Source organism: Lissotriton vulgaris, chromosome 8 (genome assembly GCF_964263255.1).
Source record: "Lissotriton vulgaris chromosome 8, aLisVul1.2, whole genome shotgun sequence".
NCBI lineage: Eukaryota > Metazoa > Chordata > Amphibia > Caudata > Salamandridae > Lissotriton > Lissotriton vulgaris.
In genome coordinates, this window is record NC_141696.1 from 1271772555 (window position 1) to 1271799903 (window position 27349).

Genomic DNA, 27349 nt, shown 5'->3' on the forward strand with positions numbered 1-27349 from the left:
CTAGTTTCCTTCCTGGCCAAGTCTCATTAAATAGCTCTTGGGTGATCATAGTGACCCTTGCACCTGAATCTACTAATAAAGAAATGATTTTATCACCTACACCAAAATTTTCATAAGGATCAACACAATCCGAAGGATCTCCGACAATGACACCATCATCACGCACAGCTATGACCATGTCTTTGTCGACTTTGGTAGGCACATCAATGGGATTCTCCCCCTCACGAACCACAACAACCATATCCCTACGGTCATCTTGGATGGTATTAATGGGATCTTGCCCCCTGCTGGTGTTTTCATAGCATTCTGCAACACTTCCTACCCCAGTAGCGTTAACTTGACTCTTTGACCTATTGACAAAACTCAAATTTCCCTGCCTTGGATTTTGGCAAATTTTTGCAAAATGACCATACTTCCCACAGGTGCGACAAGTAGCACTCCTAGCCGGACAGAACTTATTATCCTTATTATGGGAAGGATTCCCACATCTATAACAAATGTCACGCCTAGAAAACAAATTTCTTTCGTTGCGTTGTGGATTGGGAGGATAGTTCTTCTCAAAAGGTTGTTGACCAGGACTAGTTCTGGTTTCTCTGTTCTCCTTGGACCTCACAATGGAGACTGTCTCTTCGTTCTTTCTTTCAAGTTCTTTAACCTCTTTCTTCGATAATTCAATACTTTTGGCTGTGCGGATCATTTCTTCCAGAGTAGGATTCCCTAACGTAAGCAACTTCTGTTGGATCGACTTGTCAGTGCACTTGCAGATGTACTGATCCCTAATCAATTGTTCTCTGAATCCTTCAAACTCGCACTCTGCACTCAATTGTCTCAGAATGGAAACATAGGTTTCCACATCTTCGCCTGGGAGTTGGTCCCTTTTGAAAAACTTATGTCTGATCACAACGAGACTTGGTTTTACGTCAAACCTCAATTCCAATTTCATCCTTGTCTCAACATACTCATCGATGTCATCTTCGTTGTTTCTCGCAATAGGAGGTAAGTGTTTAAAGATTTCCCTCCCTTCGAAACCCAAAGAATGCAACAGAAGACACTTCTTCCTTTCTGCGCGATATCTAGAAGCGCCTATGGCACCTAGATAGGTCTCGAAAGCGTCAAACCACTTCCTCCAAATTATCGGTGGATTCCCTGGTGTCTCCAGGAAAGGAGGTGGAGGCGAAACTGACTGCATGGCGAGAAAAAGAAAATTGAGTGAAAAGGAAAAAAAAAAAAAAAGTTTTGTGATGTCGCTGTGCCAATTGAAAAAAAACAATGTTAACTTATGAACGTTCTTTTATTTATTTTCCTTTTGATTCTACCCGCTGTTCGAGTAACAGCAAAGCGTTATGGAGGAAAGCGGTTTTTTTTTAATTGATCCTTGCCCCACAGCGTGTAGCGCACAACAGTATTTGTAATTTAAACGTGAAAAAAAAAGGTTTGCCAATCACGTATAATTAGTATATTCAAAATGGCCGCTGCGTGCGTGGTCCCGCGTTGCCAACCACAGACACCATTGACGAATGAAGGCTCTGCTCGAAATGGCCGACAGGACGTAAGCAACGTGGCTAACGCTGCCAACCACACGCTCCACTCAGCGCCAACCACGACCGTTGCGCAGCAGTTCTCCGCCCTTCAGATGGACGCGCAGTGCAAGTACAACAAAACGGAACACTTATCTGGCAGTGTCCGTCGTCGTTTGCTCCGCTCTGGACAGATTCCTCACGTGGGGTTCAGCTCCTCGCCCAAACTGCGATTCCTCCTCCTCGCCGGCGCTGAGACACTCCGACCTTCTCTCTCGAGACAGCAATATTTACGAGGTGAGACTGCAGGTCCGTTTCATGCTCTTGAGCATCGTCGCCATCATTTCTGTAGTGTTAATGAATGTTCATAGACACAGGAAGCTTGAGAATAGCTTTATTCAGCTCAAGAGCAGCACAGCGACAGGAACATAGTGCGAGCATCCAACTGACAAACTGTCAGCATTCCACTCCCAGCCTCAGAACTCCCAACACTCAGGGTTCCAACTACCAGTGCCAAAGAGGCACAAACACAGAATACTACAGTACCATCAACCAGTATTGTTTCTTGCTCTTGTGTGCAACAGTCTGTGTGTAACTCAGAGCTGCTATGTTCAGGTCAGGTGCACTGTGTGTATTTGTGTGAACTGACAGACAGTTATGTAGGGAAACAACAATCTGCTGGTGAGCACGTGGCTGCATTTAATGTCCACATCTTCTTTATGTTATTCAGAGTGGTTTCTAGTCCGTGCGTTTTTTATTTTAGGTCTCATTTTTCACCTATCAAAAGGTTAGTCAGATGGATGACAAATCAGGGCGTTGCTATTATTACCTGCCTTCTTCCTCGTTACAATTTCTGTACGTCTGAGGCAGGCACTTCCAAGGTCTCTTAACTATATAGTAGACACACAAGTGCACAATCCTAAATAGGACTTACTTGTTTATAAAAAATGGCCTTTCTTCATGATCCTATCAGAAGAGTCTCTCATAATCTGTTTCTTGTTGTTTGTAGAGGAAGATATTCCTGATTTAATGTGGTTGGGTAGTTGGCATGGCCTTTTACAAATAAGAATTAATTAGAACTCTAGCTTCACCATGCTTAGCAATGGTGGAACAGCTCCAAATGAAGGTATGGCAGGGTCCTCTGAAATGGATCTACTGGGTCTGCGAGATGTCACATGTAGTTAAGGACCACTGGCATACTGAAATGCTTCAGCGGATTTAATTTCTCTAGTTGCCATTTCTGGAAGAACAACCTTTGGAGCTCACAGCTGGATATGGTTGCAAAAACATTTATGTATAACAAGCATTCCCTTTGTTTCGGGTCATCAAAAACTTCCAGCTTTGCTTTTATCTCGATTCACTGCTTGCATCACACACTTCCATGTCTTTCACATTATCTAATGTACGGGGAGACATATGGGAAGCATTTGTAAGCGTGAGTATTCAGCACAGTCCCTCTCGGACGCTCCGGCTATTATGACTAGTGGATGTAGGGCTGATGTTTTTTTATTGAGTTATGGAACTGTCATTAGTAGATTGCTGGGTTTTGAAAAGGACAGCGGACCTGATTCACAAAAGTAAACTTGCACTTTTGAAAAGTAGAAAACCTACTTTTGAAAAGTAGAAAACCTAACAACTGTTTTTTTTTTGTCCTCATATTGCGATTATATGTGTAAGGAGTTTGTCGGGAGCCCGTTCCTTTTAACTATTGCACCTTCACTGCCCCTTGTTAGCCGTCCTGAGGTGGGGCGTTTCCCTTTAGCGGATGTTATTAGTTCGGGGTCTCCTGTGTCCTTTATCATAATCAATAATTCCGTTTTTTGTGGGGTGAGCTAGCCATCCTGGCTACTCGACGGGAATCTCTCCAGTCTGAATTATTGTCACCGCTTTAATCATTGGACTTTGTTTCCCGGGGCCATATTAGTGCAGTTAGGTGTCTGATTCATAGTAATTTTCCCAGATTTCCCAAAATTTAAACTTTTTACTGGGTTTCCCTTTTCTATCGCTTCTGTTTATTTTTATTATAGTGTTTAGCCATTCCCCATGTAAAGGAGGTGTTGGCTTGACCCAGTTTATGCATATCTCTCTCCTTGCTAGTAATACCAATACAAACAGCAGGTTTTCTTGTTTTTTTGTTAACTTACCCCGACCAATATTGGAGCCGATCCCAAAGATAATAAAAGTTATACTTACTTCCAACTGTTTTCCCAATACTAGACTCATCGTCTTACCGACTTCCTGCCAGAAGGAGTCAAGGAGGGGGCACTCTTTGAACATATGGAGATCATTCGCCCTTTCCAAACCACATTTAGGGCAGATCTTTATGCTGGCCCCCTTGAATTTTGATAGTCTTTTCGGTGTCCAATAGGCCCTGTGTATGGTAAATAGGTGGTTTCTCTTCAAGTTGGCCGGTTTTATGGTCGTCCAACATTTTTCCAGTGATCTTTGCCAGATATTTTGTAAGTCTAGTTCTGGTATGTCTTCCTTCCAGACTGTTTCTGGGATTAGATAATCTTCTTCTCCTGCTGTAATTAGGGCCCAATACCATCTGGATATTTCCTTTTTTATTGGGATGATTTTCACCATTTCTTTCTCCAACTGTTTTACCCTTAATAAGATCCCTTATCATTATGTATCTAAAAGAAACTGTTTACGGCTGTAGATATGTATTAGGCAAACCTGTGTTTTTCTGATAGAGGCTTCAAAACCCAGATTCCTTACCATTTGTATTTCCCAGGCGCCATACTGGATCCAGAGATTTTTCGACAGCAATTCCCTCAAGCGTTAATAGGTGATGTTGTGTCGCTCTGTTTTAAATCAGTCTCACCCTGGAAGTGACATTGGGGCCACTATACCTGCACCATCACTGCACGCTTACATCTTTTCCTTTCATTCTATGCCTTCTGATGTGGATCTAGAGCTCCTTTTGATTCCTGTCAGGCGAGTTTCTTTTTCTCACAAACTATGTAGCGTGCAAGGGACATGTCGCCTCCAAAAACAACAGGGTTTAAATCTTGAAAGGACTGCAACTGACAAATGTTGGTGACAGACAGCCACAATGTCTGTCTCTGGTGCCTCAGCTTCAGGCACAACTCTGCATCGTGTGACTTCTGTGCGAAGATGAACAAGAAGGCCATATGTGACCGCCTATCCTTGAGCTGCACTTTTTGAACTTCTTTCTCCAAAAAGACAAGTTCAAAATGCTCATATTGGCCAATGCTGTCTGCTCTGGGCCCAGGAGAGTGGATGGTGGCGTTGGATTTACATGATGTCTATTTCTACTTCCATGTCCTGCCGTCCCACAAATTTTACCTGCGGTTTCAGGTAGGCCAAGAGGATTTTCACTTCACCCTGCTCCCCTTTGGCCTTACCAGTGCACTTTGGCTGTTCACAGAGGTGATGGTGGTAGTTGTAACCCATCTGTGGAGTTTGGGAATACCAGTCTACCTGTACCTCGATGACTGCCTCCTGAAGGCAAGCCCCCTCAAGTTGATGCCCAACCTGTTGCCATCATTGGGTAATTCCATCAGTGTGCCGAAGTCACACCTGACTCCTTCACAACGGCTTCCCTTTGTTGTAGCCATTCTGGACACTGTACTATTTCAAGCCTTCCCTCTACCACAGCAAGGCAGAGGACATTCAGGACTAAAAAGCTGATATATCAATCCCCTGACCTGGGTCTCAGTGAGAGCAGCTTTGAGACTTTTTGGCCTCTTAGCCTCCTACATCCTGCTAGTGGACAAATGCATTGGTGTCTGAAGTCGGACCTGTCAGAGCCCATCCAGGTGTCGGAGGACACTGCAAAAGACCTGCTGCAGTGGCTGCTCGACTGCAATGGACAAGCGCAAACCCCTCTACCTACCCCCTCGGCATCTAATAGTTGTGAACGACGCATCATTGCTGGGTTGCAGAGTCCACCTTGGACAGATGGGGTAGAGGACAGAGGACTTTGGAGAGGAGACAAGTACTGGTTCTCACGAACAATGCAACTGCCATGTGATATTGCAACACATAGGGTAGAGTAGGATAGTGGTTCCTGTGCTAGGATGCTCTGTATTTCTTGAAGAGGCTGAACGCTCGCGGCAATTCCCTGTTCGCCCAGCACCTGGTAGAATCATTAAATGCAAGGGCAGGATAACAGATCTAACATTGCCTAGTGGATCACAAATGGCAATTTGTGATCAAGCAGTGAACAAGCAGTGACCAGACATTTGCATGTTGGAGTTCCAAAGACAGTATTCCATTCCATTTGAATATTTTTATTTGGCATATTTAACCATAAAAAATAGCACTTTACAAACAATTAAAACATGATTTATACCAAAGGTTTTACCCTAAAATAGTACACTACATAGTAAAAACCTGCTAAAATAGACAATAAAGGACACACATATAAAATCTCTTAGTTCTTCACCAAGGCAAGGAGTTGCTTATACCTTAGCTATACATTTGTGAAATCTTGCGTAATCCACAGATTGTAGGAAATAATGAATTTTCACCATATATTCATTTCAACCTATGCCAATTCCTTCAGTGACTCCTGTATAGCAATTAAAAATCTTCCTATTGCACATGCCACATTTAAAAATCTCATATTTGTCAATAAGCTAAGTGCTTGGTCTCTACTAAAACTTTTATATGCAATAAAGATAGGTTTTAAAAAAATTTCAGTTCTTCTAAAAAATACAAACAATCCAGCAAAATATGTTCACTACTACATTTTACTTGTAGGCCGCAAGACCACAGGCCTTGGTCGTTTGACATAAGTGATTTTATCTTACCATTATTGTTACTTGGGTTCAGGCCGACTCTAAATTTCAATATTATATTTCTGAGCTTTGGGTTAGGCATAGCTTCTATATAGGGGAAAATGTCGTAATTAACCCACACCTTTATCAAAAATCGGGCCGAAGATTTGCTCTTCAAATAGCCTAAATCTTCTTCTCGTGCCTTCGTGTTAATAATGGCCTGTAACTCCCGCTTAGGGGTCTGCTGTGCTGATTTCCAATGTTCTTGCTCTAAAGTAAGTTTAGCACATAACTTGTCTAGTTTATTCCTTGCTTGAGCCGCCCATTTAAGATCGCTGGTCTCTATTTCTTTCTTACACAAATATGCTATTTTGGGGGGCCTTCTCCGTTCAATCTTTTCCAAAAATTAAATGTTGCTTGCGTTCCCTGATAATTCCAGGATGTGAGATGACATTCTACTCGCACAGCCTGCAGCATAGTTGATGATGGGAGGGCGAGAAGCTGCTTCACACATTTACCTACCTCTTGGTTCCAATCTGATTTACCCCCCATGAATAAAACCTCGATGCCATATAAAAATTGTGGTTGAACTGATGCATTAAAAGCTGAAAGTATTGGTCGCAACGATGGGCCTCCATACTTCTGTTTGAATTGTTTAAGGCCCCAGACTGTGGAAAGTGACCTCGCTTTTAAGGTCTGTATGTCGTCTTTCCAGTTTAATCTACTATCAAACCACATGCCCAAATATTTATATTTCTCTACTATTCCGATTCTAACATCCCCAAGTCTCCAGTAGAAGGAATTTTTTCTTTTCCAAATACCATTATTTTGGTCTTTTCTAGATTAACCGTGAGGCTTTTATTATTACAATATTCTAAAAAGATATCCAGTTTCTTTTGTAACTGTCATGTCTGTTATCACTAAATCATCCGCGTATAGCAGACAAGAAATATGGGTTCCCCCATCTTAGGGCTTAGTCCCCCTGCTTTGCTCAATGTAGTTGGCAGGTCAGATAAAAACAGAGAAAATAACAAAGGGGCTAAAACACAGCCCAGCTTCAGGCCGCTCATTATCTGATAGTGTCCCAAGGTCATCCAGGATTACTCTAGCCCAATTCTTAGAATGCAAATCCTGGATTAATGAAAGAACTGCTTTGTTGATTCCGAGCTTTGCCAACATACCCCACAATATATTACGATCTACCAAATCAAATGCGGCTCGGAAATCAAAAAAACAGCAAAACAAGCTGCCACGTACTTCTATTGCCTTTCTTGCCAATGCCCATAAACTAAGGCAGTGATCAACAGTTGAATGTTCTTCTTTAAACCCCCCTTGTTCTATGGGTATCGGGGCATGCAGTTCTGCCCAAGCTTTCACTACCCCTAGTAATATTTTGGTGAAGACCTTCTCCCCCACACCCAGTAAGCTAATGAGGTGATTGTTATGGGGCAACATAGCATCATCCTTTTTATAGATTGGTCTCATAATTGCCTCCTTCCAACTTTCAGGGAAAGACCCCACCACAAGAATTTGTTCAAAGGTTGTTTTTAAGAAGCTGGCCCACCAATCTGTATTATTTTTCAGGATAATAGCGGGAAGGTTGTCCGGTCCTGCAGCTTTAGTTAGCTTTAAAGATTGAATTGTTTCTTTTATATTTTGAAAAGAAAAATGCTGTTTTAATTGTTCTAGCTCCTCAGGCTTTACTTTCAGGGTATTCTTCAAATCTTTACCCCTATATAAGTTGCTCAAATGAGTAACCCAATCATCTTCACCCATTAAACAATGCATTTCCCCTTGTACCTTGCCCTCTTTTACCAATTGCCACAAAGACCATATATTATTTGTGTTTATCACTTCTAACATTGTTTCCAGTTTTTGGATTTATATTCCAGTTTCTTTTCTCTCATTTTTATATTCCGATTTCGCCACTCGAAGGCTCTCCATTGTCTCCTTATCTGATTTTTTCCTTAACTGTCTTTCCCATTTCTGTACCCTACGTTTTAAGTTTCTACACTCAATATTAAACCAGCTCTTTAAGCTTCTGTTGTTATTATGGGCAGGCCCTTTTTAACTTTTGTTTTTAGGCAATTTACCACCTGCTCGATAGTCCTCTCGTACCATGTTAAAATTTTTCCTTTTTGTGGTGTGTTACCGACAGCAGTCTAATCAATAAACAAATAATTAACCTATTGTAGACTTTCCTCAGTTAAACGGGTGGTTATGCGTCTAGGGTATTCAATCTGCAATGGGATCAGTCTTTCTCTTTCTGGCTCCCGTTCCATATTAATTAGCAATTATATAGGCCAATGATCACTGCCCTCACTCTGCAATACCTCAAATTGTTCCACATCCTTAAAGTGCCATGCATCAATGAAAGCATAATCAATTGGACAGTTCTGATTCCCTGCACGGAATGTCTTCTTTGCCGGCCAATCCAAATTTGTCCGTCCATTAGCACAGAATAGTCCTATTGATCCAAGGAATTGTACCAAATATTTATCTCATACAGCACTAGCTACGCCACCAAAGTTAGCATAAGGAATATGTGAGGTAGCTAAAATTTCCTTAAACAATTTATCACTAAGGGATGGTTCTAGTTTATGGTTAAAGTCTCCTAAGATCATTATCGAATATCCTGCTTTCATCATACATATAGATTCCAAATCTTTCTCTAGCATGCACAATTTTACTTCATAATCTGTTATTGCTCCTGGCTGGATGTATACATTTATCACAATAATTTGTCTTTTTGTCCCGGTCCCACTGTAGAGTTCTACCTGACATGCCAATAGCCACCTACAATTCACATTTAACTTAATTTTTTGGTTAGTTTTTTTTTTACTGATACCAGAGTAATTAAGCCCCCCGAAGGTCGGCCCAAGTTCATTTGTACTGCCTCCTTAGTTACCGTAAAAAAAACATCTATTGTGACGGGTACCTCACACAACCAGGACTCCTGCAGACACAATATGTCATAGACACCTAACATTTCTCTAAAGGTGTCTTGTACTAGCTGTCTCTTATAGCCACCAATATTCCAAGATAGAGTCCGTAGGCTGTGTGAGTACCCTGAGTCCTAGTCCACTTCACTTAACATGCCAGACAAATTGTCCTCCCAACTATTTGAATATTCGGTTAGGAGGTCGTATCGGTTACTCAACATTGGCTTGCATGTGGTATTTGGTATTGTTACTTTTAACCATCCTTGATCTTTATCATTATTATGCAGATTCTTCAATAATGGGCGACTCGTGCTTCATACTGTATTTGCTCTGGGCAAAGACCTGCATGGTGAAAAAGAGCCACAAAGCTCACGGGATTATTCCATTCTCTCACAATTTCATTGACCTGCACAAATCTTATACCCTCCTTTTCCAGGTCTCTCTCTGCCTTTACCACCGAATGTTTTACAAATCCAGAAAAGAAAAGCACCTTAGTTACCTCATTTTCTTCTAAACTCGTTACAAAGCCTATTTGTCTTAAATCTTCAGATGTAACCTCCCCCAGTGTAGGGCAATTAACTAGGATTTGCAATAGATTTGCACGATTTAGGGGTTTTATTTTCCTTCGTCGTTTTTTCTCCACCTTTTGCCCCCATGGTTCCATAAACACACATAGGTCCTCTGTATTATTATACATCCTTGTGCATCCCCTAAGTATGGGAGCGGGCCCGGGCTGTGAGCCCGCTCTTCTCCATCCTGTTTGATCTAGATGGGACTCACCCTTCATTCTTGAACCCACTGGTACACCCCCCACTCTGCTCCCCATTCTTTCTATTTTTTCCTGTATTGCACGGCCTTGAGTTTGCCCACTTCAGCACATGTTATTCATCTTCTTTGATGTGCTTATCACTTTCCTATTCTGAATCTTAATGATCTCATTTGTCAGTGGTGCCTCACTTCCTACAATTACAACACCATTTTTTATATTCTGACTTTGGTATGCTTCCCTTGTCTTTCTCAACGTTTTCTGTGCCTTATTTCTCATCTTTCTACTCTTCTTCATGGTCCTATCTCTTTTAGATCTTTTGTATACACTCCTCTTTATTACCCGCATAGGGCACCTTGAGATGTATACTGTTGGGGAGTTTTCAATCTGTATAACTTCATTCACCTGTGTGGCTTTCTTCTCGTTGACATATGGGGGTACATTTACCTCCTGCTCCCTCGTCTCCACTACTGGACGTACTATATTTGGCATACAATTATTATTTTTTTTTAACTCTTCTGCAATCAGTTGTAGGTGAGTTTTATGGGATTTCCCTTGTCCATTATTCTCAACTAAAGCTTCTGATATTGCTTGGAGAGTTTTTTGCATTAGGAAAATCACCTCTAATAGAGATGATTCCGAGGATGCAATCATGTCGAGTGCCAAGGATGATTGTTGGTTATCTGGGGAATTAAAGTTTTGCTAGGGAGTTACAGTTCCCCTCTTCTCCTGACTATTAGGTTCCCGTTGTGGTGTATTATATACTCTTGGGCTCTCTCCTTCCCTTCCATTGCAGGACAGACAAGGTGATGATGATAATCTGGGTTCCAACTCAAACATTTCCCCTTCATTTATCCCCCCTTGATCCAAAACTAGTGGCTGGAAGGAGCCATTTGTTACACCCAATATTACTCCCGTTCCAGTTCTAGTCCTTTGGCTGCTCATACTGTCTCTATCTTCAGTTCCCCACAAAGGCAGGGAATATTCGCATACTTCAGGATTCTTTTTAAAGCATTTCCCCACAAATTTCTTTATAGATTGCCCTAAGGAAGTCCCACTTGCTTCTTCTACTGGGGCTGATGGGCAATCATGTTTATTTGATGTCAATGATTCTTCCACAGAATCTGTACTGATTCTCTCCAATGTCTTTTGTTGCTGATACTTTTTGTTAACTTTTCTTGGTACAGCAGCTTTCGGGGTCTTTTTAATCCCTTGTGGCTTCCCTTTCGGGGGCATTTTTCCCTTACTTTTCCTTTACTCTTCTATGCTTTGTACCAGTTCCTTCAGAGTCTACAACACCACTTACAGTTTCTCAAAGTTCGCTAGGGCCTGATGAAATATCGTACTCTCAGTGGTGCAGGTCCAGGTACTTGAGATATTAAGGTAACAGTAGCCTCTCCCTGATTACTCTCGGGTAAAGGTCAACGAGAGTCAGTTGCGCGGTGTTGCAACTCCAACGATCTATCCGTAGGCTAGTGAAGACAGCGGACAGGAGAATACGGGGAACCTGCCACATTAAAAAAGGTTTACTAATATATATCCAAACCACGACCAATATGTATGACCAACATATGTATGACTGCAGAGTTGGGCCAACTTGTTTATCTACGTGAGTCCACAGCCTGCTCCATACACCGGCTCGCGCCACATCTGCTAGAGTGTCAGCGGTGCCAAACCTATTTGAGCTCAGACACATGCTTTACCAATTTTTACGATATGTCCCGTTTTTTTTTAAAGGTTTAACAGCAAATGTATCTATTGCTGCTGATGCTCCTGCCGTTTTAAGCATCCCCGCGGTGCCTACGTTGTCGATCACTTCAGCGGCTCCTGCCGCGTTATTCTCCGCCACGGCTCCTGCCGCATTACACCCTGCTGCTGTGCCGCAATGCAGAGGGTCCTGTGGCATTGCCACTGCTGCTGGATAGGGTGAGAGCCGGCCCTGGCTGTGGCTTGACATCACGACGGCCTATATGTCTGAGGTATCGTGGCTCAACTGCACCGGTTTCTACACGCTCTCCGCCTGCTCCCAGCCCAGCCACTCACAATCCTCTCAACTACGCTCCGTTCTGTGCCTCCGCTCTTTGCAAAACGTGGTCCGGAGTCAGGCAAAACAAAGACAGTATTCTCTCAGAGAGGTCTTCTGTCTCAGCTGGAGCTCTGGACTCCTGCATGCCTTTCCGCCCCTGCCTCTCCATTCCAGAGTACTGAAAAAGATCCAAAAAGACCAGGTCCAAGTCATCCTAGTTGCCCCAGACTGGGCAAAGAGAGTGTTATGTTATGCATATTTGGATAGAGCACTATCACCCGGGAAGTTACCCCGAACTTCTTGCCATGAGTATTTGACCTAGGCTGAAACTTTGGGAGGACCTGTTGTCATAGCAGCAGGGCCAGATCCTGAATGGGAGCCTGCACAACTTACACCTCCATACGTGGATATTGAGCGACGACAGTTGAAGCCTTTTTTTCACCCTCCTGTAGTGGTTGGTGTCATCTTGGCAGCAAGTTGTTCATCCACCAAAACTATGTATGCAGGACGCTGGGACATGTTTATTTCCTTGTGTCTTCCACATGACATCCATCCCATAAATGCAAACGTGTCTGATATCTTATTTTGTCTCTCTCTGTCCCAGTGGGGGCTTGCTGTGGCAACAGTTAAGGGTTATCTTTTTGCATTTGTCAGATCAGCCATCACTTTTCAAATCACCTATTCTGATGTGTTTCAAAAAAGGATCGGTCCACATGTTCCCACCAACACCTTTTGTGATGCCACAATGTGACCTTAATTTGGTTCTCAATTACTGCATGTGTCCTCCTTTTGAACAGACGCACAGCTGTCCTCTACCCCTATTGACCATCAAAACTGTCTTCCTCATTGTCATTACGTTGACAAGGCAAGAGAATAAACTCCAGGCGCAGTCCATCAAGCTGCCATACACATTGTTCTTTCCAGACAAATTGGTACTCTGTATGAAAGTAGCCTTCCTGCCGTAGGAAGTCCAACCCTTTCATATTGGGCAATCCATCAACTTGCCAGCTTTCTTTGCTCCTTCTCACCCCTTCAAGGAGGAGAAACACCTCAACAGTCTTGAACATTCAATGGCCCTCAATTTTTAGCCAAGACAACGTAAGAACACAGCAGCAGGCCAAGGTCAAGCACATTCACCCTTTTAGTTTCAGAATTGCTACTTTGAGTGCAACAACTTCCAGCAACTGCTGCTGAGAGGTGCCTGTTTACAATATGAATTAAAGACAAAAGGAAGGTGCACTACATAAAAAATCAATAAGAAGTAGTTTCTTTGAGGTTTCTTCTTTTTATTCATTTTTTTTGAAAAACAACAGCACACAGCCAATGCGTTTCGTTCCCCCGTGCCACAGGAACTTCGTCAGGGCTCATGTAATTTGGTGAGAGCTCCGCTACAGAATTTCTCCTTTCCAGCAGGATTACCATTACCTTTCACATGTGATGATTTGGCTTCCACTTATCGATATACATTCCACTTTGGTCCGGTTATTGGTAACCCTGCCCAGCTCTCACCAAATTATATGGGCCATGACGAAGTTCCCGTGGCACGGGGGAACGAAATGCGCAGGCCCTCAATTTTTATTTTGATTGGACCCGAGATCAATGTTTGGATGATTGCCTGTTCGTGGGCTTCTCTGGTGCCAAAAAGGGGTAAGTGGTTTAAGCAAAACACCATCTTCCGATGGATTGTGCTATGTATTTAGATGTACTATGTACTAATGAAATAGCAGCTCCCAGAAAGCTTGCACACTCATTCCACCAGAACAAATTCTGCTACCACTGCACTTACTCATGGTGTGCCAGTCTTGAACATCTCTCGAGCTGCTACGTGAATGCCCCATCACATATTAACATAGCACTATTGCCTGGAAAACCAAGGCCAGCGGTGGGATGGGCATTTCATCCGATGACTCCTGCAGGATTGTCTGGTCTGGACTCACAATCCTGCCCATTGTATTGAATGGACTAATGTAGTCCATTAATAAGGTACCATTCTAGAGATGTGCACACTGGATCATTCTGATTCCTATGGTGTCCGCAGCTGATTGCGCTGACAGAGATCGCCAAGAAATGGATGTCAGCACGCGGAAATGGGCAGGTATAGGGACTCAACATCAAATCTGGCGCACAACAGAGGCGATGTAGAGCCTCACAACGCTACCTATTGAATAGCAAGGGATTTGCTATCAAAATATCTCAAGTTCCTGGGGAAAATCACGTGCGGAGGAATCTGCGTTTAGGTCGCCACCAGGAAAGGTGTCACTGAAGGTAAGTGACTTACTCTGCTTGACGCAGAATTTAACAGATTTCTGAAATAGTATCATTCATGATTTAGCAAAGTAATACAAAAACACAGACTTCAAGTAGGCACTCACAAAAGCAATTGAGCTATACAAGAATTGTTAACGAAAAGATAGACAGTTGTCTACTACTGTACTGACACACCTTTACTTTTCACATTTTAAAGGATGAAATACTAGACATGATAGAGAGATGTTGCATGAACAATTCTTTATCTTGTCATATTTGACATGTTTTGCATACAGGAGCTTATCCAGAATGCTGAAGATGCTGGTGCAACAGAAGTTACATTTTTATATGATGAGACTCAATATGGAACAGAGTCTCTTTGGTCTGCAGATATGGTGCCTTACCAAGGTATGTTTTTTTCTGCAAATCATGTGCTTTATCTTTGTTCAATTTCACTAAACAATATTGGCAATTTAAAACATGATATTTAATATGTGTAAATTTCCTCTTAGCATTTGGCTTTGTTGTCAATCCTTTGTTACTGTTACTGTAACGTGAAAACAGAATCAGAAGCTTCTCGCTCTGGTTTTCTTCTAACACTTTCGGATATCACATTTAGTGAACTTTGTGACCTTACAATAGTTTATAACATTGAAGAAAATTTTCTCCCTTCTGGATTAAACCTTTGTTTTCAATTGTAAACCGATTAAAGCCGATTTTTTACAATCATGGTTGGTACCATGTTCCTTTTTCTGATGTATGCTAGTTCTTGTGCTTGTTTATTTCCCCCAAAACTGTTCTGTTCCACATTACAATTCCTTTGCACATATTCTGCAACATTAGCAGCATGCTTTTCCTTTTTTTTATTTTTTTGTGTTGGAAATTAACAGCATCATCAAAAGTACATCATACTAAATGTAATCAAGAGAAAAGATCATGATTTCCAATTCAGGGGTAAAAGAAAATTCTTTGATCTTTGCATGAAATATTGTAGACATCAGTAGATTCTCTAACTTAACCTCAGAAATGTGGTAGAAATGTATTATCCAACCCAGCGTTTCAGGATTGCAGGGCATTCTGGGTAAAAAATATAGCAGGATCCAAGCAAGCCATACACCCCTGGAAACACCTGGTCTCTTTTCAGAAATTCCAATAGTTGATAGGGTTCCCTCGTTGCTGGGTGAACCAGAACCTGAATTGTGCCGCTATTCACCATGACAAATAAGTATAAATTGGGGTTTATTTGATCTCTGTCAACTGATATGTCACAAATATGTCCAAAGTAATCCAAATTTCCTCTTGCTGACCCTGGGGATAGGGAATCTCCAGGCCCCAGGTGGACGGATAGACTGTTGTGGCTTAAATGATGGTCATGATCCTGATGGCAAGATGGACTGGCCAGCATCACATTATTATTTAAAAAAAACATCCCTGCCATTTAGCTGTCGTTCTGAAGGGTGTATTATAATATATCCATAGAAAATATAAGTTGGGACGCTGGAAGATACTGGTCAAACTGTTTAATGGCCGAGTGAAAATTGTTGCTCAGTAAAAGTACACCACAAGGTTCATTTGAGGTTCACTCACTCCTCTTCCACGAGCCGAGTGGTCGCTCCCAGGGTCCCTGCTGACTGCTGGTATCGTAGCGCTGAATTGCTTTTCACATTGCCTTGTATCTTTCAACTGTTGCTTGCAGGCATAGCGCTTTGCTGTAGTAGCGCTTGGTGCATTTTGTGCTGTTTAGTATCGTAGCGCTGAATTGCTGTTCACATTGCCTTGTATTTTTCAACTGTTGCTTGCAGGCTTAGCGCTTTGCTGTAGTAGCGCTTGGTGCATTTCTGTGCTGTTTAGATTGTTTAAACGCGTTTTGCCGCTAGCGCTCCGCTGTGCCCCCCCCCCTCCGCCTCCATTTTGTTTGTTGTGCTTGTCCTCGTGTGCCCGCCCCGCCTCCCAGCTGAGACGCCCTCCCACTGTCCTGAAATAGCGCTCTCCTCCCTTCAGGCGCCGTGACTCACTCCTCTTCCACGAGCCGAGTGGTCGCTCCCAGGGTCCCTGCTGACTGCTGGTATCGTAGCGCTGAATTGCTTTTCACATTGCCTTGTATCTTTCAACTGTTGCTTGCAGGCATAGCGCTTTGCTGTAGTAGCGCTTGGTGCATTTCTGTGCTGTTTAGTATCGTAGCGCTGAATTGCTGTTCACATTGCCTTGTATTTTTCAACTGTTGCTTGCAGGCTTAGCGCTTTGCTGTAGTAGCGCTTGGTGCATTTCTGTGCTGTTTAGATTGTTTAAACGCGTTTTGCCGCTAGCGCTCCGCTGTGCCCCCCCCCCTCCGCCTCCATTTTGTTTGTTGTGCTTGTCCTCGTGTGCCCGCCCCGCCTCCCAGCTGAGACGCCCTCCCACTGTCCTGAAATAGCGCTCTCCTCCCTTCAGGCGCCGTGACTCACTCCTCTTCCACGAGCCGAGTGGTCGCTCCCAGGGTCCCTGCTGACTGCTGGTATCGTAGCGCTGAATTGCTTTTCACATTGCCTTGTATCTTTCAACTGTTGCTTGCAGGCATAGCGCTTTGCTGTAGTAGCGCTTGGTGCATTTCTGTGCTGTTTAGTATCGTAGCGCTGAATTGCTGTTCACATTGCCTTGTATTTTTCAACTGTTGCTTGCAGGCTTAGCGCTTTGCTGTAGTAGCGCTTGGTGCATTTCTGTGCTGTTTAGATTGTTTAAACGCGTTTTACCGCTAGCGCTCCGCTGTGCCCCCCCCCTCCGCCTCCATTTTGTTTGTTGTGCTTGTCCTCGTGTGCCCGCCCCGCCTCCCAGCTGAGACGCCCTCGCCCCTCCCCCTCCACCATCCATATATGACAGGAGTTCCCCCGCGCAGCGTCTACGCGCAGCGACCGCGCCCAAATCGCGCCGAAGGTGCGCCAAAGGTAAGCCCGTCTACGCCCGTCCGCGCCTGGACCGCGCCCAGCGCCAGACCCCCTGCCCCTCGCGCTACCCAGCCCCCCCGCATTACCTACAATGCCGCCGCCCTCCTAGCCCTTAACCCCGGTCGCGCCCCCAACTGCGTTTAAGCCGCTCCTGGACGCACCCATGGACCTTTCTCCTGCTACTCCTGCAAATTCAGCGGCACGACAACATCTCCGCTACAACCACACATCAGACTCCCGACCCCACCACTTACAATGCATCCTTCTCAACACCCGATCGGTCCACAGGCACGCCATTGACCTATGGAATCTACTAGACACCATTTCTCCGGACATCGCCTTCCTTACGGAAACATGGATGAACGCTTCCTCCGCACCAGACATCACCATTGCCATCCCTAAAGACTATAAGATCACTCGCAAAGACCGCACCAGCCACACAGGAGGAGGAATCGTTATCGTCCATAAGAAATCCATCCGCATCTCAACCAGCTCTGACGCCAACCTCGTCAACTCCGAACACCTTCACTTCCAGATCCACATCGACCCCAAAACCACACTCCGAGGCACTCTCCTCTACAGACCACCAGGACCCCGCGCAAAATTCAGTGAAGACATCACGGACTTCATCACTCCACACGCGCTCCCCTCCAAAGAATACATCCTTCTGGGAGACCTCAACTTTCACCTTGAAAATATCAACGACCGCAACACCGCCACCCTCGTGGACAACCTCGCCAACCTCGGACTTAAACAACTAGTCACTTCCCCCACCCACATCGCAGGTCACACACTCGACCCCATCTTCACATCCAGCAATCATGTCTCCTTCGGCCACACCACAGACCTCCTCTGGACTGACCACAGCTGCGTTCACTTCACCTACAACAAACCAAAACCCAACATCCACCTCCAACCTACCCTGCAAAGAAACTGGAACAAAATCACCACGGACCAAATCTCCGCATCGCTCCTTCAAAACTCCCCAGCCCCCTCTTCTAACGCCAACGAAGCCGCCGCTAACCTCACCCTATGGTTATCCAACACCGCCGACACCCTAGCACCACTGAAAAAACGGCAAAGCAAACCTGGCAGCAAGAAGGCCTCATGGTTCAACGATGATCTCAAGAAGTCCAAGAAACTCTGCCGCTCCCTTGAAAAGGCCTGGAAAAAAGACCCAACCACCAGCACCAAGGTCGCCTTCAAAAACGCCACCCGCACTCACCACCAACTGATCCGAAAAGCCAAGAAAACAGCATTCAAGGATCGACTTGACAACAACGCCCACAACAGCAAGGAACTTTTCAACATCGTCAAGGAATTTTCCAATCCCTCGGCCAACTCCAACGACATCACCCCCTCTCAAACCCTCTGCGACTCCCTAGCATCATTTTTCCACAACAAGATTGCAGACATCCACAACAGCTTTGACAACCAACCCGGAAATCAACCCACCCTACCATTTGCTGATCATCTTCCCCCCGTGAACATTCTCAACGACTGGAACCCAATCTCCGCTGAGGACACCATCCGCCTGATGAATTCAATCCACTCAGGATCCCCCACAGACCCATGCCCTCACCACATCTTCAACAAAGCAGACTCCGTCATAGCTCCGCACCTCAGAGACGTCATCAACTGCTCCTTCAACTCCGCCACCTTCCCGGAAGACTGGAAACACGCTGAACTCACCGCCCTTCTGAAAAAACCAACTGCGGACCCCACCGAACTCAAAAATTACCGCCCCATCTCGCTTCTCCCATTCCCGGCCAAAGTCATCTAGAAAGCTGTCAACAACCAGCTCGCCACCTTCCTCGAAGCCAACAAATCCCTCGACCCCTCACAATCTGGCCTCCGAGCAAAACACAGCACTGAGACCGCCCTCATCGCAGCAACAGACGACATTCGAACGCTACTAGACAATGGAGACACAGTCGCCCTCATCCTCCTCGACCTCTCCGCAGCCTTTGACACAGTCTGCCACAGCACCCTCCTACAACGCCTCTATAACATCGGAATCCAAGGAAAAGCACTTGAATGGATCACCTCGTTCCTCACCGGAAGAACCCAGAGAGTCCGCCTTCCTCCATTCAAGTCCGAGGCCTCTGAAGTCATCTGCGGCGTACCACAAGGATCCTCACTCAGTCCCACCCTCTTCAACGTATACATGAGCCCCCTCGCGGCCATCGCACGCCAACACAACCTCAACATCATCTCTTACGCGGACGACACTCAACTGATCCTCTCTCTCACCAATGACCCCAGCACCGCCAAAACTAACCTACACGAAGGAATGAAAGAAGTTGCCGAATGGATGAAACAAAGCCGTCTGAAACTGAACTCAGACAAAACAGAAGTCCTCATCTTAGGTACATCCCCCTCTGCATGGGACGACTCCTGGTGGCCGGAAGCCCTCGGAAAAGCACCCATCCCGACAGACCACGCACGGAACCTAGGCGTCATCCTGGATTCTTCACTCTCAATGAACAGACAAGTCAGCGCCGTATCCTCTTCCTGCTTCAACATTCTTCGCATGCTCAGAAAAACATTTCGCTGGATCCCCTCCGATACAAGGAAAACAGTCACCCACGCTCTGGTCACGAGCCGACTGGACTACGGAAACACCCTCTACGCGGGCACTACCGCAAAACTCCAGAAGAAACTCCAACGAATCCAAAACGCCTCAGCCAGGCTCATATTAGACCTCCCACGCAACGAACACATCACTGGTCACCTTAAAGACCTCCACTGGCTACCCGTCAATAAGAGGATCACTTTCCGACTGCTTACCCACGCACACAAATCACTCTACAACATCGGACCAGACTGCCTCAACTCACGACTGTCCTTCTACACCCCCTCCCGCCAACTACGTTCTTCCAACCAAGCCCTCGCCATTGTACCTCGCATCAACAAGACCACCATGGGAGGCAGATCCTTTTCATACCTGGCTGCTAAAACATGGAACTCACTCCCCGCTTACCTTCGCCTTACCCAGAACCACCTAGCGTTCAGAAAGCAACTTAAAACGTGGATATTTGACAAGTAATCATCCTCCCCTTCCTAAGCGCCTTGAAACCCTCTGGGTATGTAGTGCGCTATACAAATCCTATGACTGACTGACTGACTGACTGAATGAAAACAACATCGAACCGAGGATAAAAGTATTTAACAATAACATGCATCTCTGGCAGGCCACGTCACTTAATATCTCCTTTGGAGGGACATGTAAAAAAATTGCTTTCTTTACCTACTGTTGCTGTACAGTCCTATACTAGAATTAGAGGGTTTTGCAGTGGTCTCCTCAACCATAATCACTTGTGCCTCTCATGCGTCTTGTGCTCTTTTGTGTGCAGTATTATCCACGTAAGCAGTCTTTGCCCAAATATCTATAATCTTCAGTAAAGAATCTTGGAGGACCATACAATGAACAGTTGCTCTATGCTTTTCCATTGAAAGTATTTGAATGTGGTGAGATTTTGCCGGATTTCCACACAGGGACTAGACAAATGTGTCAAATGAAAAACATTCCTGGAAAAAAACTGAAATCTTGCAGCGGGATACTGAAAAAACACTGGTAAATTTGGGTAACTCCGTTTAGAATCCCAGTATGTTTAGTAAATCACGATTGAGCAGGACACTTCTTGTTATCTTGAGTGAAACAACTATCTTGTATGTTGGTTAGCTTTAGGGGTTGTATTCTGTTTTGCATTCGCTGTTTTAAATTGCAGGTTGATAATGTATGACGATCCTTATTTAATGTTGACAGATTTTTTTTATTTTTTATTGCATTAATTGTAATGTGCTATTAATTATACACAATACATTTTTCTACTACACACTACATGAAGGCCTTTTATTTCATTTAAGTGCATTTTTTGCACTTGGTTAACCAGCCTTTACTGGTGGCAACCAGTCTCTCAATTTTCATAATCTGATGCTGAAATTTCAAGCCTTTCAAAATGTGGGGCAATTATTTAAGGCATGTACTGATTTTCGCACATATTTCATGCTCATACCATATATCTAAATGAGCACCTCAACGTTGAAATGTTTATTAGGCTGACGGTTTTATAAAAAAAATTGGGATAATCATTTTTTTCCTTTAAGCAGCGATAGTACTTTATATAGTATGTGTATTGTAAATAAAAACATTCCCTTTGTGACATATGCTATGCTTACATGTTATCTGCAATCAAGGCTCCATCAAACTGGAGAATAAAAATGTAAAAAGAAAAAACAAGGCAGAAGGTCTTTTCCATCTATGCACCAAGGATCTAGAACAATATTCATGTATCCTCAAGGACTGCCAACCAAGCTGCTCCAATTTACTGAAGCTACACCTCTTCAAAGAACACTACATCGCAATGCAGTAACCGTACACGTCTGCTACAAATCCCAGCTATCTCTCCTATCACTTGTTGACTGTGTTTGCCTTTGACCTAGTATAGTGCTCTGCTGGCTTTTGGCTAGGTTTATGGTATACAAATACTAGATACATAAAAATTCCTACCTTACAGAAAATATTCATGCACAGACAGTGGCGGCTTGCTGGGAACTAGGGTATTGCGGCGGGAGGAGGGGTGGATAAAAAACAAATAAATACAAAAATTAACGTACCTTCTTCGCTGCACCACCACTGCCTCTCCTTCGTCCTCTTCAAGTCTGCTACAGCACTGGAAGCACTCAGGCTTCCGGGCTCTCCTAGCCAATCACAAAGCTGCAGCAGTAGCATTGTAATTGGTCTGAGCATGCTGTTTGGACGCACAGGCAGTGCCTGGGAGGCTGAGCATGTTCTCCATGGGGCTGTGCAACACATCCCAATGGAGAACATGCCAAATGCGCATGTCAGTTTGGCTGGCCTTAGAGGGCCGGCCAAACTGTCATGTGCACTTAGAGGAGTGCAAACCACTCCTCCCCTGCTCTGGGGTCACAGAGCCAGGCCCGCCCGACTCCTGCATAGAAAAAGAAAATGATCATAACGTCCTGTTATCATTCTCTTTTTCTTTTTTGCACTGCTAAAATAGCAGTGGGGTGACACTCTTCCGCCTTAGCAGAGGAGCCGCCACTGTACACAGAAGTCCTAGATTGTAGCTCATCTGTCACATATGGACTGTAAAAAGCAGATTATTGATCCATTTGACTTGAAAAAGATAGTTTCTAATTAAGCAATCATTTGTAAATATGTGTTTTATACAATGATTCATCCAGTAGGATTTCTAGCTAAATAATTACCTGAAAATATAAGTGATGTCCCATATTGTGACTTTGTTTAATAGTCCTGTTGGCTCTGGCTTTATTTCGCTTGGTACCTTTACCTTTAATGCTTGGATCAACTTATATTTTTTTATTCCTTAGGACCAGCACTTTATGTGTACAACAATGCCATTTTTACTCCTGAAGACTGGCACGGGATTCAGGAAATTGCTCGAAGCAGGAAAAAAGATGACCCCCTGAAAGTCGGGCGATTTGGCATTGGGTTCAATTCTGTTTATCACATTACAGGTATTTTGCACAATGAGTAACCCAATAACTTAGCTACAGTATTAATATTCACAGAGACCATGTATTTTCAGTATTGATCAACCTGGAAAATGCTGCAACTCTTACTATTTTTTTTTCCACAGCAGGAAGCCTTTACAGGACTTTACATTTATTCAAAGATGTATTTAATGGCCGCAAATCGGAATGTGTCTAAAAACTTTCATCCTTATATACTTATCAAAGTCAGGAGTTGGTAAACAATTCTTACATTTTTAAAAAAGGTGCTGGTGCCCAGGTTATTTCACAGGAGGAAACTGGCCATTTCCACCACTAGTGAACCCTCTTCCACCACTTTTGCACCCGCCTGACTCCATTACCGGTGCTGTCCAGAACCCTCACTGGAACAGCCCTTTGCCTGTATGGATTCTGCCCACAGTCTTTGATGCTCTCACTACTCCTCCAGAAGTTGACCGATGGAGAGCAGGGCAATGCAAAGTGTGTTTTACTGCTTAACTTATTGTCTTGACTGCTGTGTTGCTATTTCTCACAATAGATTAACCCCATACAGTCCAGACAAAAATGAACCAATAGGGTGCAAACACTGGGAAAGTGAGTTTTAGAATCTGGCATGCTGGATCAGCAGCGGCTGGTAATTTTTCCATTTGGCATGGTGTGGCCTGTGTCTCCAAACCATCAATTGATCATTGATTTTGCTTCCGTGGGGATTACTCCAATAAGAGCATTCTTCCTCCATTGGGGCTAACACAGTCACGACCGAAGAAGCATTGCGAATCATGCCTTCACCCAACTAAACTGAAATCTACAGATTCCTCTAAAACAAGAGATTGCTATTACATATTCGGTGAGCTCCTATGGATGGCGAACTATTGACGGCACTTACATTAAACGGTGAGGACTTTGAAACAGACTGGGACCCTTCCTTGTCCTTTTTGTATTCCGAAATCTGACATTTTACATGCCTTCAGTATTTAAGAGTGCTGGGATGTGTTCCTCTACGCAGGTTACAATTACCATGCAGATTGCTTAGGCCACTGAAAAATTGGGACCCTGTTGAACTCTAAATAGAACATTTTGCTGGCATATTTTTTTTATCACCGTATAATTCTGATGGATGTGGCGGTAGTAGGTCGGGCTTCTTGAACATGTGCTTACGTTCGTACTTTAAGCTTAGCCCTATTTTTTCTTTTATGCCTTTTATTCACCATAAGTGGTTGTAGTTTAGGTCTATGCATATTTCTAAAGATCAATAAAATGTTTTAGGCCCTGAATTTAGTTTGGTGGATGGGTTACCTCCTCACAAATATGACATATATACTCTCTGCCTTATTACAAGTGCATTATATTGTGTGCTGCTTCTAATAAGGTGGACAGGATGGCCATCACGTTTGTAGCATTACCAAACCCTAAATCCGTAAAGTTAAATGTCCAAAAAGTCATATTTTTTAGACCGGTGGCAGCTATTTAGGTTAGTGTACTTCTAATAGGTATTATCGTTACCTTTTGTGGCTGTGTGCTGGGCAGATTTTCGTCAACACATGAATAGATTATTGGAATATTTTAGGCTTCCTTGGAACATAATAATTTTAGGGTATTTCTCCTGCTGGGAGTGCATGCTCAACTATCCACGCCTAAGGCAGCTTTCAGATACAAAACCCTGGTTCTCAGACAAAATTAAATGTCCATAAATTAATTACAATTTTCAGGAAGTCGGAACATCTGGGACATAACCTTTTAAATCTGAAATCAGAATTTAGTTAACTCATTTAGCTAAACTACTCTATGGGATATTTCCTATATATGGTCTAGAAGCCATTCAGTGATTAAACACGTACTCAGATGCCTGGGCCTGACTGAGAGAAAACTCACACCTGAATGCAAAGGAGTTCTTCAGGGAGCCATTTAATTTTAGTGACTTTAATCAAATTCGTATACCAGGAGATGATTAAGGGATCGTCCAGGACATGATAGTTAGGTGCAAAATGTGCATTCACAACTTCCGTTTGTCTATTTTAAGGCTTACTAGAACTTGCTGTCGACCCTCGTTTTAAGCGCTGCCGGGCTGGCGGTCGCTCATTTCAAGTACGCGCCGCAGTGTTGTGGAATTCCCTTCCCCTTGAGATTCGTGCCCTCAGGGATTTGCTCTCTTTTCGTCGAGCTGTAAAAACTTTCTTGTTTCCTTAGTTCCTTCCGTTTGCCCCGTTCTGTCCTGTTTTGTTGTGTTGCTACCTTGTCGGGCGCCAGAACGCTCCTTTGCTGGAGCATCTGTGCGCGTAATAAATGAGTTTAACATAACATAACATAACATAACTAGACGCACTGGCTACTAGATCTGCTGTGGTTTCTGGAGGCGGGGATACCTTGAAACTCCAGGGAAGAGATCGCTGTCCAGGGGGATGTTTTACTGCTGTAATGTTTGGCCATCTGTGAGATGTCCTTGACCAGACGTCAGATGTAACAGACTTGATTATTCATTGGGATCTCTGCTTCATCAATTGAATAAGAGGCTCACCTTTTGGTCTCCATTCCTCTATTCGTCCTCAACCGAAGTAAGACTCTGTTCTCTAATCTGCCTACATAGTCCAAGATGTAACTCCAACCATTTGGCAATTCTTCTCTTTCCACTAGAGTAACAGTCCTTCAGGTTTGTTATCCCTAAGGCTGACATTCCCAACAGGGCTCCTTCTTCAACGTCTCTCGCGTTCCCTATAGCTCACCTTACTTGCTCCACTCTGTCATATTTTTTTGCTTATATGGATCTTATTTCCTTAATGTCACATTTCTACAAAGTGTCTGGTGTCAAACATGCTTCCTATCCCATTCCCAGGCAGGTTCACCACTGCCCAAAGCATCATCAGCATTGCTGCTGTGGCCCATGTGATGACCCCCTTGTAGTGGCATGTATTTTCTGCTTGCTCTACTGATAGGGCCCTGTGGGTCTCCATCAAGCAAGTGGAGAGTGTGCAAGTGTTTGAGATGTGCTTAGGTAAAAAAGTATTTCATCTCACATACAACTGATTCCATGTAGACATGGTCCTCTTAGTGATGTGCGTAGGAAGAAAGACTGGATCAAAGGTATTTTTTGCGAAAAAGTATGATTACAGAGTTGTGATCTTAGCCCCATCAGAGCGACAATAAAATGATCAGAATAAGAATAGAGGAGCTATTTGAGGAATCAAGCCTACTTTCACAATTGATGGTCCCACCCTTTTTATGGTCTGGCTAGACAGTGCATCTGTTGCCAGATAATTCTGTGAGAATCACCAGGAGAGGGGATCCAAGAGTACAGGTGTTGAATGGACAGAAGTCATGTGCTTGCTCCCAAAAATACGTGCTTCTCGTTTCTGTGTTGGTAGAGTACTCAAAACATTAGTGCATGGAGAGATATTGATAAGCATCTCTTAGTTGTAATCAACCAATGATGAGGCATATTTACAAGGGCACGGCTGCCACAGGAATGTCACTTGTAACAATGATCCTTAGGCGCAATGCCCTACTCTATATTGACTTTTTGTAGCTTAATGGCACTTTGTAAATATGGTACCCTTTCACGCAGATAACTGCGTGAAAGGGTGTGCAATGGGTGTAGCTAGCTGTGGCCTTTCCACTGCAACACCCATTGCTTTTTGACGCTGCCCGAGACTTACAAGGATCTGTGAATCTGAGGTAGTGCCAAAAACTAACGCCAAGCAAGAGCGGGTGCTAGAATGGGGAAACGAGGAGAAATACTTTGTTTTCTTCTCTTATTTGCTTTTCCCATCTTTGCTGCATTCTGCAGCACACATAGAATGAGCAAAACGCCATGAATGATTGTTTATGTGCAGAAAAGTGCGCTTAAACAATCTTAAATAATGACGATTTTCTACTTACAAAGAAATATCAAATCGCCATTACGAATTGTTTATGTGCAGGACGGAACACCTTCCTGCTCATAAACAATCATCCTCTGCAACGCAGGCACCCTTTCACTAGGTTCAAGGGAGCCTGCGTTGGCAGTAGGCAGCTAATTTTAGCGGCAGAGCTAGGGAAAGCACAGGGGTGCACCATATTGTAAATATTTGGCACACTCGACGCTCCGACATCTCCATGTACATATGCTCCTCTTTGTGGTAGAAATCGCCTTGTCTCTACTTCAGGAAGACTTTTGCTGAAAGAGAAAACCTATGGCTGAAGTACAGAGCTCAGAACCTCTATCTTCTGATTTTACATTCTGAGATCTCTTACATATGTCTTCTGTCGACCACCCTTAGAAGTGCATTGACTTTATATTGCCATTCAAACTGGTTTCAGCTGCCAGGTGAATGCTGCTCCGAGGATGATAAGCAAGTAGTTTTATTGGAGCACTGGCTAGGGTGACCGCCTACCATAGAGGCAAATGCTGGACGGGCACCGAAAAAATTCAAGTCAATGAGTCCTGCCGGTATGTCCACCCTGAACAGCTGCTACACCACAAGAGGTCATGCAGACCTCATCTCCAAGGCATCGAATTTAATCTGTCAGAGAAACTGCTAAACAAAGAGCAATTAGAAAATGTAGAATATGTCTTATATAACCTATTTAGCCATATGCCTATATCTAGGTCTATACATCTTTTTCTGTGCCTCCTATTTCTTCTTCCTTTTCCTCTACCCCTCGTTGTTTCTCTCTCTCTTCTTCTACCAATATCTCTTACCATCTTTC

General features: G+C 43.9%; 1 protein-coding gene across 2 annotated transcripts in view; it reads left to right on the forward strand.

Moving 5' to 3' along the window:
* The window catches only part of SACS (sacsin molecular chaperone), a 368710-nt gene that overhangs the window by 216150 nt on the left and 125211 nt on the right, over positions 1–27349 (forward strand). For both annotated transcript variants that reach the window (XM_086935194.1, XM_086935196.1), the window contains exons 5-6: positions 14543–14654; positions 22526–22672. In XM_086935194.1, the coding sequence (XP_086791320.1) occupies positions 14543–14654; positions 22526–22672 (259 nt within the window). The remainder of the gene's footprint in view (positions 1–14542; positions 14655–22525; positions 22673–27349) is intronic.